A 13213-nucleotide genomic window follows, 5' to 3' on the forward strand; every position below is an offset into this window, starting at 1 on the left:
TTTGAGGCTGTGCTGTAGAGAGGTCGTCACTACACGTTGCAGATGTGGTATTGTAGGAAGGTTTACAGGCTGCTGCCCAATGTCTTCACAGGACGAATGTGAAGGAGACCTTGCTGAGGCCATGCCCGCTTTGGAGGCAGCGCTTGCAGCTCTTGATACCCTGAATCCTTCAGACATCTCTCTTGTGAAATCCATGCAGAATCCACCTGGTCCTGTTAAGCTTGTCATGGAGAGCATCTGTGTCATGAAGGGAACTAAACCAGAGAAAAAGCCTGATCCAAGCGGCAGTGGTAATGATGCAGTATTTGTTATCCCTGCCCTAGGAATGCTTGGGGTACTGCTGTGTTGTGCTGGTGAAGTGCTTCTGGTGTGAATGCAACCATGTGCACTAAAAGTGCGTTTTGCTGGCGCTGACTTAGAATTACGCTGCATAGCTAAGAGCTGCTTTTGCCTTGTAACATACTGCCCTTGCTTGACACTGTTGTACAGACTTTGTAAGTATGACCCCAGTCACCAGCACAAAGTAATTTCTTCAACTTGCTTTGACCTAATCTTGAAATTTGCATCACCTTGAGGAGCTCTGGGAGCTGGAGGTGTGCTGTGCACCATTTGCCTGCATTTTCCCCTCTAATCCCTGCTACCAATCTGTATCAGTTATGCCTAGAGAGAGAATTCTAGCTATACCCCTGCCATAAGTAATTACTTTAACAAGCTCTTTCTGTGTGGTTTATGGTGTTATTGTGGGATTGCACAGTATCTGCAAGGTAGGAAAGAGAATTTCTTCTTTCGTTTTTCTTCTACCTTATGCCCCCACAGTTCAACCCGTCATGACTGAAAATAAGAATTCTATAAATGCCTTTCATCCAAAACTGTTTTATCTAGATTAGGAAGGAATGCTTTCACATAGTTACTGACCTACCTGATAAACTACGCTAAGAAAGACTGTATAGTGATTTGTTTCCCTTATTTTGCTTGGTTGATTTAGAATTAATATGTAATTAACAAATATGACATAGGTTAGTGATGCTGATATTTCTGTCTGAATTTCTTTAGGTAATGATTTTCCCAAACTCGTTAACAGTAGTCGCATAGAAAAATTTTGTTGCAAAATCACTGATGTTAATTCTCCATATTATGTTTCAAGTATTTTTTTCAGTTTGAACATGCATTTTTTAAGTCTGATTTTAGTATTATTTGCAATATAGGTAAAATGCTAGAAGACTACTGGGGGCCATCTAGAAAAATTCTTGGAGATCTGAAATTCCTTGAGAGCTTAAAGACGTATGACAAGGATAATATTCCTCCCGCTATAGTGAAGAGAATTAGAGAGAGGTTTATTGACCATCCAGATTTTCAGCCAGCTGTCATTAAAAATGTCTCATCTGCCTGTGAAGGACTATGCAAGTGGGTGCGAGCCATGGAGGTGTATGACCGTGTAGCAAAAGTGGTTGCCCCAAAGCGTGAACGTTTGAGAGCTGCAGAAGGATTACTGGACATTCACATGCAGAAGCTAAAAACAAAACAAGCAGAACTTAAGGAGGTAGTTGATCGCCTCCAAGCTCTGAATGATGAGTTTGACAACATGAATGACCGAAAGAGAGAGTTAGAAAACAATATTGAACTCTGTTCACAAAAGCTTGTGAGAGCTGAACAGCTAATTAGTGGTCTTGGTGGAGAGAAAGACAGGTGGACAGAAGCTGCACGATTATTAGGAATTCGGTATGTAGACCTTATAGGAGATGTGTTGTTATCATCAGGAACTGTGGCTTATTTGGGAGCCTTTACTGTTGATTACCGCCTAAAATGTCAAAAGCAGTGGCAGGTCGTGTGCCGTGAAAAGAACATACCATGCTCCAGTGATTTTAGCTTAACTAATACATTAGGGGATCCAGTCAAAATCCGTGCGTGGCAGATTGCTGGATTGCCAGTTGATTCTTTTTCCATTGACAATGGCATAATTGTTTCTAACTCAAGAAGATGGGCTTTAATGATAGATCCTCAAAGGCAAGCTAACAAGTGGGTAAAAAATATGGAGAAAACTAACAGGCTGTCAGTTATCAAACTATCTGACACACATTATGTGAGGACGTTAGAAAATGCTATTCAGCTTGGAACACCAGTCTTGCTAGAAAATATTGGTGAAGAACTAGATGCTTTCATAGAACCCATTTTATTAAAGCTAATATTCAAACAACAAGGAGTAGAATACATGAAATTAGGGGAAAATATAATTGAATATTCACGAGATTTCAGGTTTTATATGACAACCCACTTAAGAAATCCTCATTATCTTCCTGAAGTGGCTGTAAAAGTTTGTCTACTCAACTTCATGATTACACCTTTTGGTCTTCAGGACCAGCTTCTTGGAATTGTAGCTGCAGAGGAAAAGCCTGAGCTAGAAGAAAAGAAAAATAAACTGATTATAGAAAGCGCAGCCAACAAAAAACAATTAAAAGAAATAGAAGATAAAATCCTGGAGATCCTTTCCAATTCAGAAGGAGACATCTTAGAAGATGAAACAGCAATTAATGTTTTATCTTCATCCAAAGAGTTATCTGAAGAAATCTCCGAAAAGCAAAAGATTTCCTCTGTTACTGAGATGCAGATAGATTCTACTCGAATGGGATATAAGCCAGTTGCTATTCATTCAGCTGTTGTCTTCTTCTGCATTTCTGATCTGGCAAACATTGAACCTATGTACCAGTATTCATTGATTTGGTTCATTAACTTGTATGTTCAATCTATTGCTAAAAGCAAAAAAAGTGAAGATCTAGAAGAGAGAATTAAAAATATAACCGAGCATTTCACTATAAGCATCTATAATAACATCTGTCGTTCACTGTTTGAAAAGGATAAGCTGTTATTCTCCTTCCTTCTGACAGTAGGCATTATGAAGGGAAAAGACCAAATAGATGATGAGGTTTGGCATTTCCTGCTGACAGGAGGTGTTGCTCTTGATAATCCTCACCCCAATCCAGCTCCAGATTGGCTGTCTGACAAATCATGGGCTGAGCTCGTACGTGCATCTAGTCTGAAAAACCTCCAGGGACTAATGGAACACGTAAGAGAGAATTTTTCAAAGTGGAAACTAATATATGACTCTGTAAGACCCCATGAAGAAGCCTTCCCAGATGCATGGAACACGTTGGTGGGGTTGGATCGCATGGTTATTCTCAGATGTTTGAGACCTGACAAAATTATTCCAGCAGTGCAGGCATTCATTGTGGAAAATATGGGAAGAACGTTTATTGAACCACCTACTTTTGACCTTGGAAGAAGTTACAGTGATTCAAATTGTTGTGCCCCTTTGATTTTTGTATTATCACCAGGTGCTGATCCTATGGCAGGTGAGATTGGTATTAAAAAAATTGTTTTAATCTGGTTAAATGTCACTGAATGTGACTAAACTGATAATAGTGTAGGCCCCTTCATTTGTTCTTTAAAGTGTCTTTAAGGTAAAATACAGCAATAATGGAATATAAAACATTTGCATGTGTCCATATATAAACAATGGTAGTAAAATTGGTAGAGGGTAGCATGAATGTAGTGGGGAGAAAATGTCTAGGTCTGAGCAGCAATTTAGGGATCTAACAGCTTGTAACATCCAGATCAGTTTATAATTTATGAATGCATTACAACTATTTCAGTGGGTGTTTGGGACTTGCCTCAGTCTTGTTGCAACCCCTCCTCCAGAAAGTTTCCTCCCTCTCAGTTACTAATTAAATGGTGTATATGACCACACTTAAAAGCACATCTGTTAAATGTCCTTTAAACAATAGCCACCCAGATTATTTGTGAACCTGGTTTTCTGCCAAAAGAATTGTAATATGGAGCCATACCATACGGATGTATTTCCAGGAGGTACTGGTTTTGATGGCAAAGCTGGAAGGTTATTTTTAACCAGATCTAAAGATCCAATTTACAGCTTGACCCCCATAAGTAGTTGTACCCATGCAACAGAGAGAGTAGACAGCAACTAGAATGCAGGCTGGAATTAAGCGCTCGGAGCTAAAGGAGAGAACAGGCATTTCACCTGGCTAGTTTTGTGGGGGTTTTACTGTTACTTTATACACCTAAATTTTACCATATGCCTCAAACACAGTGACTGATACAGCATTTGATCCTACTTCTGGGTTGTTGAGGTGCTTTGGTGTTTTTTTCCAATTTACTAAAATATTTGTTGACTTTTGCCCCTTTAATTTTTATAGTATAAAAAATGATCAATACAACATAGATTACTTTCTAATAGACTTTGTCTTTGCATGTGTGAAACTTACCATCGTAGGTTTGCTAAAATTTGCTGATGACGTTGGCATGGGAGGCACAAGCATTCAAACTATTTCGCTTGGACAGGGACAGGGCCCAATAGCAGCAAAAATGATTTATCAGGCTATTACTGATGGAACCTGGGTAGTGTTACAGAACTGCCATCTTGCAACAAGCTGGATGCCTGCCTTGGAAAAAATCTGCGAGGAAGTTATAGTGCCTGAGAATACCAATGAGGAGTTCAGGTAGGAGTTTGTTTTGCTCTTTTTAATGGGAGTATTTCTCGTTTGCTGAAGATATTAGTAAAAAGAAATGAAAATTCTTTTGTGTGAACAGTTAAGTATAACATTTGTATTGTTTATGTGCAGTGATAAAATAAAGATACCTAATTAGGATGTTATCTTTTCTACCTGTCCAATATAATCTACTTTTTGCCTGCATTTTAGAACAAATGTAGATGTTATCAATATAGTTAAGAAATCAATAAAACAGTCTTCTGCAGATCAATATTGAGGATTTGTCAATATTGATTATTTTTTTTTATAATGTGCTTTTTAAAATTCTTTTCAGATTGTGGTTAACTAGTTATCCATCAGAAAAGTTTCCTGTTAGTATCCTCCAGAATGGCATCAAAATGACGAATGAGCCTCCAAAAGGAATTCGAGTGAACCTTCTTCGATCATACCTCAATGACCCCATCTCTGACCCTGTGTTCTTTAGCAGCTGCCAAAAGCCAGAAATGTGGCAAAAACTGCTGTTTGGCCTTTGCTTTTTTCATGCTGTTGTGCAGGAAAGGAGAAACTTTGGCTCACTGGGTAAGGTTTAGATTATTTTGCAAGTTGTTTCAAGATTAGTAGTTTTGAAATGCATTATTGGAACCTGTCTGTAAAAAGGCAGTATTGTTAGCAATATTACAAGAGTGTGATCTGTATTGCACAGAACACAGTAAAGTTTAAAAGCTGTTACTTTCAGGGGTTCTTGTTCAGACAAAGCTACTCTTGAAGCTACTAAAAGTATTACCCTGGGGGAGGACTAGAAAGTACCAGTTTTCCAAGTAAATACATTATACAGTAGTTACATTAAATTATATCTTACTAAATTACTAATTTATTACCATAGTTCTTACTAACCATCAAATCCAGTTCCGTTTTAAATTTTCATAATTAAGGATCTGTCTTTCTGCTTTTGTTATTTATGTGTGTACTTCATTTTAACAAAGCTAGTGCATATGCTTACTTGGTGTGAAACAAATTTCTGTAGCTGCATTGTGTTGTTCATAGCACAGCAATGAAAAGATACATATTTGTAAGATTTGTGCTTCAGGTTTTTCTGTAATCTTGAAATATTTAGGAAACTAGATAGAATTTCCACATGAAATATAGAAATGTATGGAATTACAGGTTCCATTTTTATAGCTATATAAAGCTTACGCTCTCCACTTAAGTTCTCAGCCTTCCACTCTTTGTCATAACGGGTTACTGTTACAAAATGTTATATTTTGACTGCAAATAACTGTCCTTATTTTAGTAGGCAGCTGTTTAAATAAACACTAGACTGCTAGTATGAAGATACTCATTCATTGCTTTAAAGTAAAAATACAGGTTTTGTAAGTGACAAAGACGTTAATTTTCAAAAGCAACATCCAGTGAAGGTTTAGATTAGATATTAGGAAAATTTTCTTCACTGAAAGAGAGGTCAAGCATTGGAACAGGCTGCTCAGGGAGGTGGTGGAATCGCCAACCCTGAAGGCGTTTAAAAACATGTAGATGTGGTGCTTAGGGACACGATTTATTGGTGGACTTGGCAGTCCTAGGTTAACAGTTAGACTTGATGATCTTAAAAATCTTTTCCAATCTAAATGATTTTATGATTCTATGATCTACTGTTTAATGTGACTGGCTGTCTGGGGAAAGGACAGTTGTAGCAATAGCCCGATTTTTTTATTTACTCTAGGAGTATAGGTTTTCTGAAGGATTTTCTTATCTGAAGTATGCTCCTGTGTGGTTTGTTTTAATTTTACTTTTTTACTCTGAATGTCCTATACAAAAAGCATTACTAGATGGGCAGACTGATTTAAAAATTAAAATAATCAATGAATTAAAACTGCTGTTCTCATCATTTCCAGATAGCAACAGATTAGCTTAAAGTACTGAGTAGGTCTGTGTTCTACTTAAGGTAAAATATAATTTTTCAGGAGCATGTGATGCCAAAATACAAAGATGGTACTATTATTTTAGGATACAGTATTGTTATGGAGTCGTATTGTCTCTTGTGCAATAAACAGCCTGATAAATTCCGGGGCTGCTACTAGGTACTGTCTGGCAGCTGTTACCTTCAGTTCTGCAGTTGCAGTATAATACCAATACCATCATTTCCTGAGTACGGTTATCAGGACAGTGCACCATTACCCTGTGTATCTTTTCTGAATTGAACAGGTTGGAACGTTCCATATGAGTTCAATGAATCTGACCTCAGAATCAGCATGCAACAAATCCAGATGTTTCTGAATGAATATGAAGAAATCCCATTTGAAGCTCTGACATATCTAACAGGTACAGGCATTACACCCTCTAACATGTTGACTTTCCTAGGCACTTTCAGCTGGTACAGTGATAAACTGGTGAATTCTTGACAAATTGAGTGGATTCCATTCAGGTTTACTTCCTTGGCCTTCCACATACTGAGAAGTGGGAACCCAAGCCCTCAGATGTCATCGCTGTCTTGGCCATTTATAGCTAGAAGAATTACTAATGGTCCAGCAAACCTCCTGGTTTTTGTTTCATATATGTAAAAGAAAAACATCAATGGCCTTTATTTCACCTTAGCTGATCAATATGATCCTGAAACAGTAAGCATTGGCAGTTTACCAGAGGGTGTGATAATACTCATCAGTTTAAAGCAGGAGGTGTTGACATGTGTAAATAACTTGGTTGCTGTGCCTGTTCAGTTCTCTTTCTCCAGAAAGATAGCTGCTTCTTGGCACCTCCTTTGTCAGCCTTATAAAGATCATTCTTGATTTTTGCTAATATTATGATTAACTTTATGAAAAAGAATTTTGGGAGTCAGGATTAAAGGAATAACTGTGAGCTTTTAGCTGTTCTCTGTACTTTATATCGGTGTAAACCTCCCTTCATTGCTTGCCTATTACTTAAATCTCTCCAACCCCTTCTGCACAGGGTGTTGCATATTTGTAATCCCTTGGTTTTTACTGTATACATACATAAGAGCACAAGTCTTATGAGGAGCAGCTGAGGGAACTGAGGTTGGTTAACCTGGAGAAAAAGAGGCTTAGGGGAGATGTTATCACTCTCTGCAGCTGCCTGAAAGGAGGTTGTAGGCAGGTGGGGATCAGTCTCTTCTCCCAAGTAACAAGCAAGAGGGCAAGAGGAAATGGCCTCAAGTTGTGCCAGGGGAGGTTTAGATTGGATATTGGGAAAAAATGCTTCACTGAAAGGGTCGTCAGGCATTTTAACAGTCTGTCCAGGTAGGTGGTTGAGTCACTGTCCCTGGAGGTGTAGATGTGGTGCTTAGGGACCTGGTTTAGTGGTGGGCTTGGCAGTACTAGGTTAACAGTTGGACTTGATGATCTTAAAGGTCTTTCCCAATCTAAATTATTCTGTGATTCTATGATCAGGTTAAGTTTGTGTGAAAGGAAAAGACAAGGATCAGCTATATAGCACTGTTCAGATTTTGCCGGTTCTAAAAATTCTTCTGAGAATTTCAAGCAAAAGAGCTGTCATTTAAAACATGAGACTATTTACTGTGGCACGAGTAGCAGTTTTTCAGACCAGCTTATAGTGCTCCTCAAGCTTTTTATCATCAAGGCACACAAATTTGCCCCGTAGTTCCAAAGGTGTTAAAAGTGCCTAATTTCCATTGAATCAATTGAAGTATAGGACCTAAAAACTTTTGAGGATCTGGAGCTTAGGAACTTCAACTTACTGGAGCTACACTTTATTGCAAAACAACTTTTATTTGTTCATTAACTTTCAATTTTTCATCCTGGTTTTCTTTGTCCTTTCCCAGGGGAATGTAACTACGGAGGTAAAGTAACAGATGATAAAGACAGGCGTCTTCTCCTGTCCCTACTTTCCGTAGTCTATACCAAGGACATAGAACAGGACAAGTATATGCTTGCAGCTGGAGATGACTACTACATACCACCGCATGGTCCATATGAGGTGAGAAGATAATGGATGTAGATTCTCACTGACTTATTGGAACTAACCTTACCTGTTGAATACAAACCTTATCTGCTGAATACAACAAATAGAAAAGAAAACCCATGAGATCACAAAGCCATGTCAGAATATATCTTACGTATGAAATATCAATCTGGTACTTAATATCTAACACACTGCAATGGAGATGTAGTGATCACACAATATTCTGATGTTTGTTGATGCACCCCTATGCTGGTTTCCAGTACAGTTCTAGAAAGCTAATAGGAGTCAGGCTTCAGGAATTTACAGGGTACCTCTGCACCCTATGGCAACCACTTTTGTCTTGAAAGCAGTGATCAGGATGAGGAGGTGGAATGGCAGGTGTGTATACTCAGTTTTCATCCCCTTTTCCCCTTCTAACAACTGCATAGAGATAACAAATGTGCTCTAGCCTGCAGCTGTAGGGGTGATACATACAGCATCCTACCCTCTTCTGTGACTTACCAGTGCTCCTTGTGCATTTCCAGTGTACATCCTTTGTCTTGCTTTCTCTTGCTACTTACATGAAGGCAGTAAGAACAACTCCTCAGTGAGTCTTTGAATCATTCAAAACTTTTGCATTTATCTCTGTGGATTGAACAATTCCTAGATGGATTTAACTGGGAACTAATGTGATTGTAAACAGGAAGGTTCTGTCCAAGTTGGGTTTACTGATCCTTGCATGATTTCTGGTATCTAAATGTTTCTTTTACAGTCTTACATTGAATACATACAGAGTTTACCAATTACAACACACCCTGAAGTGTTTGGACTTCATGAAAATGCAGACATCACCAAGGATAACCGGGAGACTAATCAGCTTTTCCATGGAGTGCTCCTGACTTTGCCTAGAGAAGCAGGGGGAGGTGGCAAGTCCCCTCAGGTAACTGGGGAAGAAAGATCAACTTGTATCTGGAGATGTGCCCTTTCCTGTGTGCCCTCTAGTTCTCTGAGTAATCCAACAACTCTCATCACATGGCTGTGGCATCGGGAGTAGATGTGAATGTCCCTGAAGAGAAGCAGACAGATTTGGCATAGAAGGACCTTTAAAGATGGAAGATACCCTAATGACTTTTAATTCAAATAGGTTAATACCACACAACCCCGCCTGGCTGAGTAGAGCATGCAGTTTGAATGTTTCTTTCACCTTTCATGACTTCAAATAACAGTGAAGTGCTTCGCTTCGGTCATGAATGGTAGTTAGAGCACAGTTAACAATCGCAGTTGGTAAAGCAACTGAAATCACATTCATCTCTAGGCAGTTTTAAAGTATGACATTTCATTCCAGTCTACACATTCCAGCGATGAGGTTTGTGCACTGGCCTGACTTCATCCCTGCCATTCTCACTAGGGGACAAACTGCAGAGTGCCAGGAAATTATATAAAGTCATTCAGCTATCAGGCAAGCCATGTGAGCCTGCTAGAGGCAGAAGTTGTCTTCCTGGTGAAGTCTGTGCTATAACGGCACTTCCAGTCTGTTACTACTCACTGAATGCTTGGGTTTTGAGATAGGATTTTTTGCTTCCCCTTGGCTGCTTCAGTTCTTACAGTCCCAAACATGTAACTCTGTGTGTGGCTTGCGTGGCACAAAGAAAAGGGGCAGTTTGGCAGAATGGAATCACTTAGACGTGGACCTCCCTGTCATCTACCCCTTCATGGGACCTGGTTGTGAAGATGCTGGGAATTTCTTCTCTTCATCCTGCTTGTGAAGATGCTGGGAATTTGTTTCCTTCATCCTGTCCTGGCAGCTCAGGATGCCCCTTTGAGACACAGATAAATGACCTTGCAAGCCCCTCAGACTTGTCATCCTGTATTTTATACACAAGTGGATTCTTGAAAAGTGGACTTGGTGGAGTCTCATTTCCGGCAGGGTTGTCTGGTGATCATATTCTCTCGTGTCTAATATGCTCTAAGTAAAGCTGCTCTCATGGCTGGGGTATTCATATGGTCTTCCTGCCATTTTCCCCATGCTGCATGCTTTCTTTTCCTTCATTGTGGCAACAGTAGGACTATGCTTGTCTGCCCTACTGCCGGTTTCCTTAGAAGTTACCTAAAACCTTTCTACAAATTCCAATGAAATTCCTAACAAATTTAAAATTATTGAGAAGGGAAAAGGAGCAAGCAGGCACATGTGGAGATAGACAAGATGATGCACAAAGGGAGTAAGAGCATGTAAGCATTATTTCTTTAGGAAAATGGACTAAAATACCTATGTGGTTTTATAGAAAAAATGTAAAATCTATAGGGTTTTGTGGAATTTACTGAATAAAAATAGGTGAAAAAAGGGAAATTCCATGTACATTGCAAACTTGTGATTTCAGGATATCGTTGAAGATTTGGCACAGGACATTTTATCCAAATTACCAGATGGCTTTGATGTTAAAGAGGTTATGAAGGTATACCCGGTACTTTACGAAGAGTCCATGAATACAGTTCTTAGACAAGAAATAATTCGATTTAACAGGTATGGCCAAGTGTTCTGTGTAGCACTACTAATAGTGAAATATGCTTGTGTTCATCAGTGCTAGCCACTCACAAGCCTTAAACAGTTACAAGCCTTTTATAAGACATTGTTCTTAACGTGATAGATTCTGCTTTGGATGTACCTTATGAAAAGGATTGAAAGCTGCGGATGACTACCTGAATGTAGAAATAGTACCTATATTCTTGGAGTATGAACTTAAATCATATTTGAGTTTGGTGTGTTGAGGTAGGGCAGCCTATTTTTTTTAAGTCATACCCAGGCCCCAGTATTCACAGCACACTATGTTAATTAGTGCTACAGTCTTTAAAGCTCTTGTCACTTGATTTCCATTGTCTAGAATGGGAAATTTCACTGTCTTTTATTTCTCTCTCTGTGTTTTTTCTTTGTTTTTCAAAGTTAAGTAAGTGATCTGATAACTACAGGTGAAATAAGGAATTTCTGACAGAATGTTCACCAGCTTTGATTGGCCCTTCATGCAAGTTGGACTCTGAGGTCTTTGGCCAGCTAGAGAAGTAAATAATGAGATGATGATTTCTTTGTTTTATCTGAAGGCTTACTAAAGTTGTTCGGAGCAGCCTCATTACTCTAGTCAAAGCCATTAAAGGCCAAGTGCTGATGTCATCTGAACTTGAAGATGTTTTCAACAGCATGCTAATGGGAAAAGTACCATCGATGTGGGCTGCCAAATCCTATCCATCACTGAAGCCACTGGGAAGTTATGTGTCCGATCTCCTCTGTCGTTTGGCCTTCTTCCAGGTGTGCTAAACTGAGACTGACAGGTCTAAGGGCTTGGTAGCTGAAAGCTGAATAGGTAAAACGTGTGTCAGTACTGCCCTCACTCAGCAGTACCCTTACAGCTCGATTGTGAACTACTTGCACATACTCATGACTAAATATACGCTGCATTAACAGCACTGGAATTAGCCAGGCAGTTGCTCAGCAGGGTGAGTTGAGAGTATAATCCTTTGGTGCTAATCCAGTGTTGCATTTGGCAATTTCCATTTTTCTGTTTCTGGAAGATGCATTTTACTTTGCAATGATGTCTTAATGACTTCCCTGCTCAAAGGACATGAACCAGGTGTGAAAATGCTTTAGAAACAGTTCATAACAGGCACTATTAATTTTTTTATATGTGCCTGTAAATCTCTTTCAACTTAAAGAAAAAGTGACACCACTTTACACACTTTTTGAACAAGTTGTTTTATTCTTTACTCAACCTTCTGTTATTTCACTTGCATGCTTAGTGCTCTCTTCAAATTACTTAAAATTTCAGATGTACCTTAAATGAGGTACTGAGATATAGTGGAATCTCATACAAGTCAGGGGAGGAGAAAGCTAGAAAGATGTGTCTAAAAGATTTGTATAAGCAGTAGAGTTCTCCATTTTTTGGATCAGAGTAGCATATGGGCTTCTTTTGACTCCAAATGGTTTAAAGTAGTGTGGGGACATTCTGCCCTTGCCTCGTTTTTCCTAATTCCTTTGAGATACCCAGCAAAGATACTGGCCTGCGATCTCCTTGTCTGGTATCTTTGTACTGGAATGATTTCCTCTACTAGGATCCGACGTGTTGGCTGTAGTGAGTGCCCTCACAGTGATTGGTGAAGGCACTATGTAAGAAAATTTGGCCCTTTTTTATGTTAGGAGATTGGTGTTTACAAGACTGCAAAAGAGGGTATATTGATAAAAGTGTCCAAATGTAATAATTTTTCTTTATTTTTTTCCTGCTGGCTAGTATCTAGACTTACCAAAATATGCTTATGCTGCTTTTTGAAATTTCTTTCTCAGTAGCACTAAGTTCTGGTTGTTTCAGAATAAGTGATTATTTTTGTTGTCATCATAAATAACTGACATCTGTGATTTGTTGTCTCTGAAAAATATAGAACAAATGGTAGCATCCAGGGCGTCCCACCAAGGTTACGATCTCATTGTGCTGTTTAAGTGTATCTGAAAAGACATCCCTTTTCTGGTGAATTGGCACAGTGAAGCCACAAATGTCTGTCTTCTTACATTTGTTTTTTTCTCTCCAAATTCAGGATTGGGTCATCAATGGGCCACCTACAGTCTTTTGGCTCTCAGGATTCTTCTTCACTCAGTCTTTTTTGACTGGTGTTTTACAAAACTATGCCAGAAAACACGCCATCCCAATTGACCGTATTGGATTTGAATTTGAGGTAAGAAAATGGAGAGGAATTTTGTTTTTCTTGAACAGCTGTAAACATGTTCTGGGGCAGCAAGGAATAGTTTTCAAATGAAAAGAAAT

General features: G+C 39.0%; 1 protein-coding gene across 1 annotated transcript in view; it reads left to right on the forward strand.

Moving 5' to 3' along the window:
• Positions 1–13213, forward strand: part of DNAH3 (dynein axonemal heavy chain 3) — a 66990-nt gene that overhangs the window by 49513 nt on the left and 4264 nt on the right. The window contains exons 52-61 of the mRNA XM_055709346.1: positions 92–290; positions 1206–3347; positions 4286–4511; positions 4837–5081; positions 6702–6818; positions 8293–8447; positions 9184–9351; positions 10790–10932; positions 11505–11709; positions 12987–13124. Of these exons, the coding sequence (XP_055565321.1) occupies positions 92–290; positions 1206–3347; positions 4286–4511; positions 4837–5081; positions 6702–6818; positions 8293–8447; positions 9184–9351; positions 10790–10932; positions 11505–11709; positions 12987–13124 (3738 nt within the window). The remainder of the gene's footprint in view (positions 1–91; positions 291–1205; positions 3348–4285; positions 4512–4836; positions 5082–6701; positions 6819–8292; positions 8448–9183; positions 9352–10789; positions 10933–11504; positions 11710–12986; positions 13125–13213) is intronic.

Source organism: Falco cherrug, chromosome 4 (genome assembly GCF_023634085.1).
Source record: "Falco cherrug isolate bFalChe1 chromosome 4, bFalChe1.pri, whole genome shotgun sequence".
Classification (NCBI taxonomy): Eukaryota; Metazoa; Chordata; class Aves; order Falconiformes; family Falconidae; genus Falco; species Falco cherrug.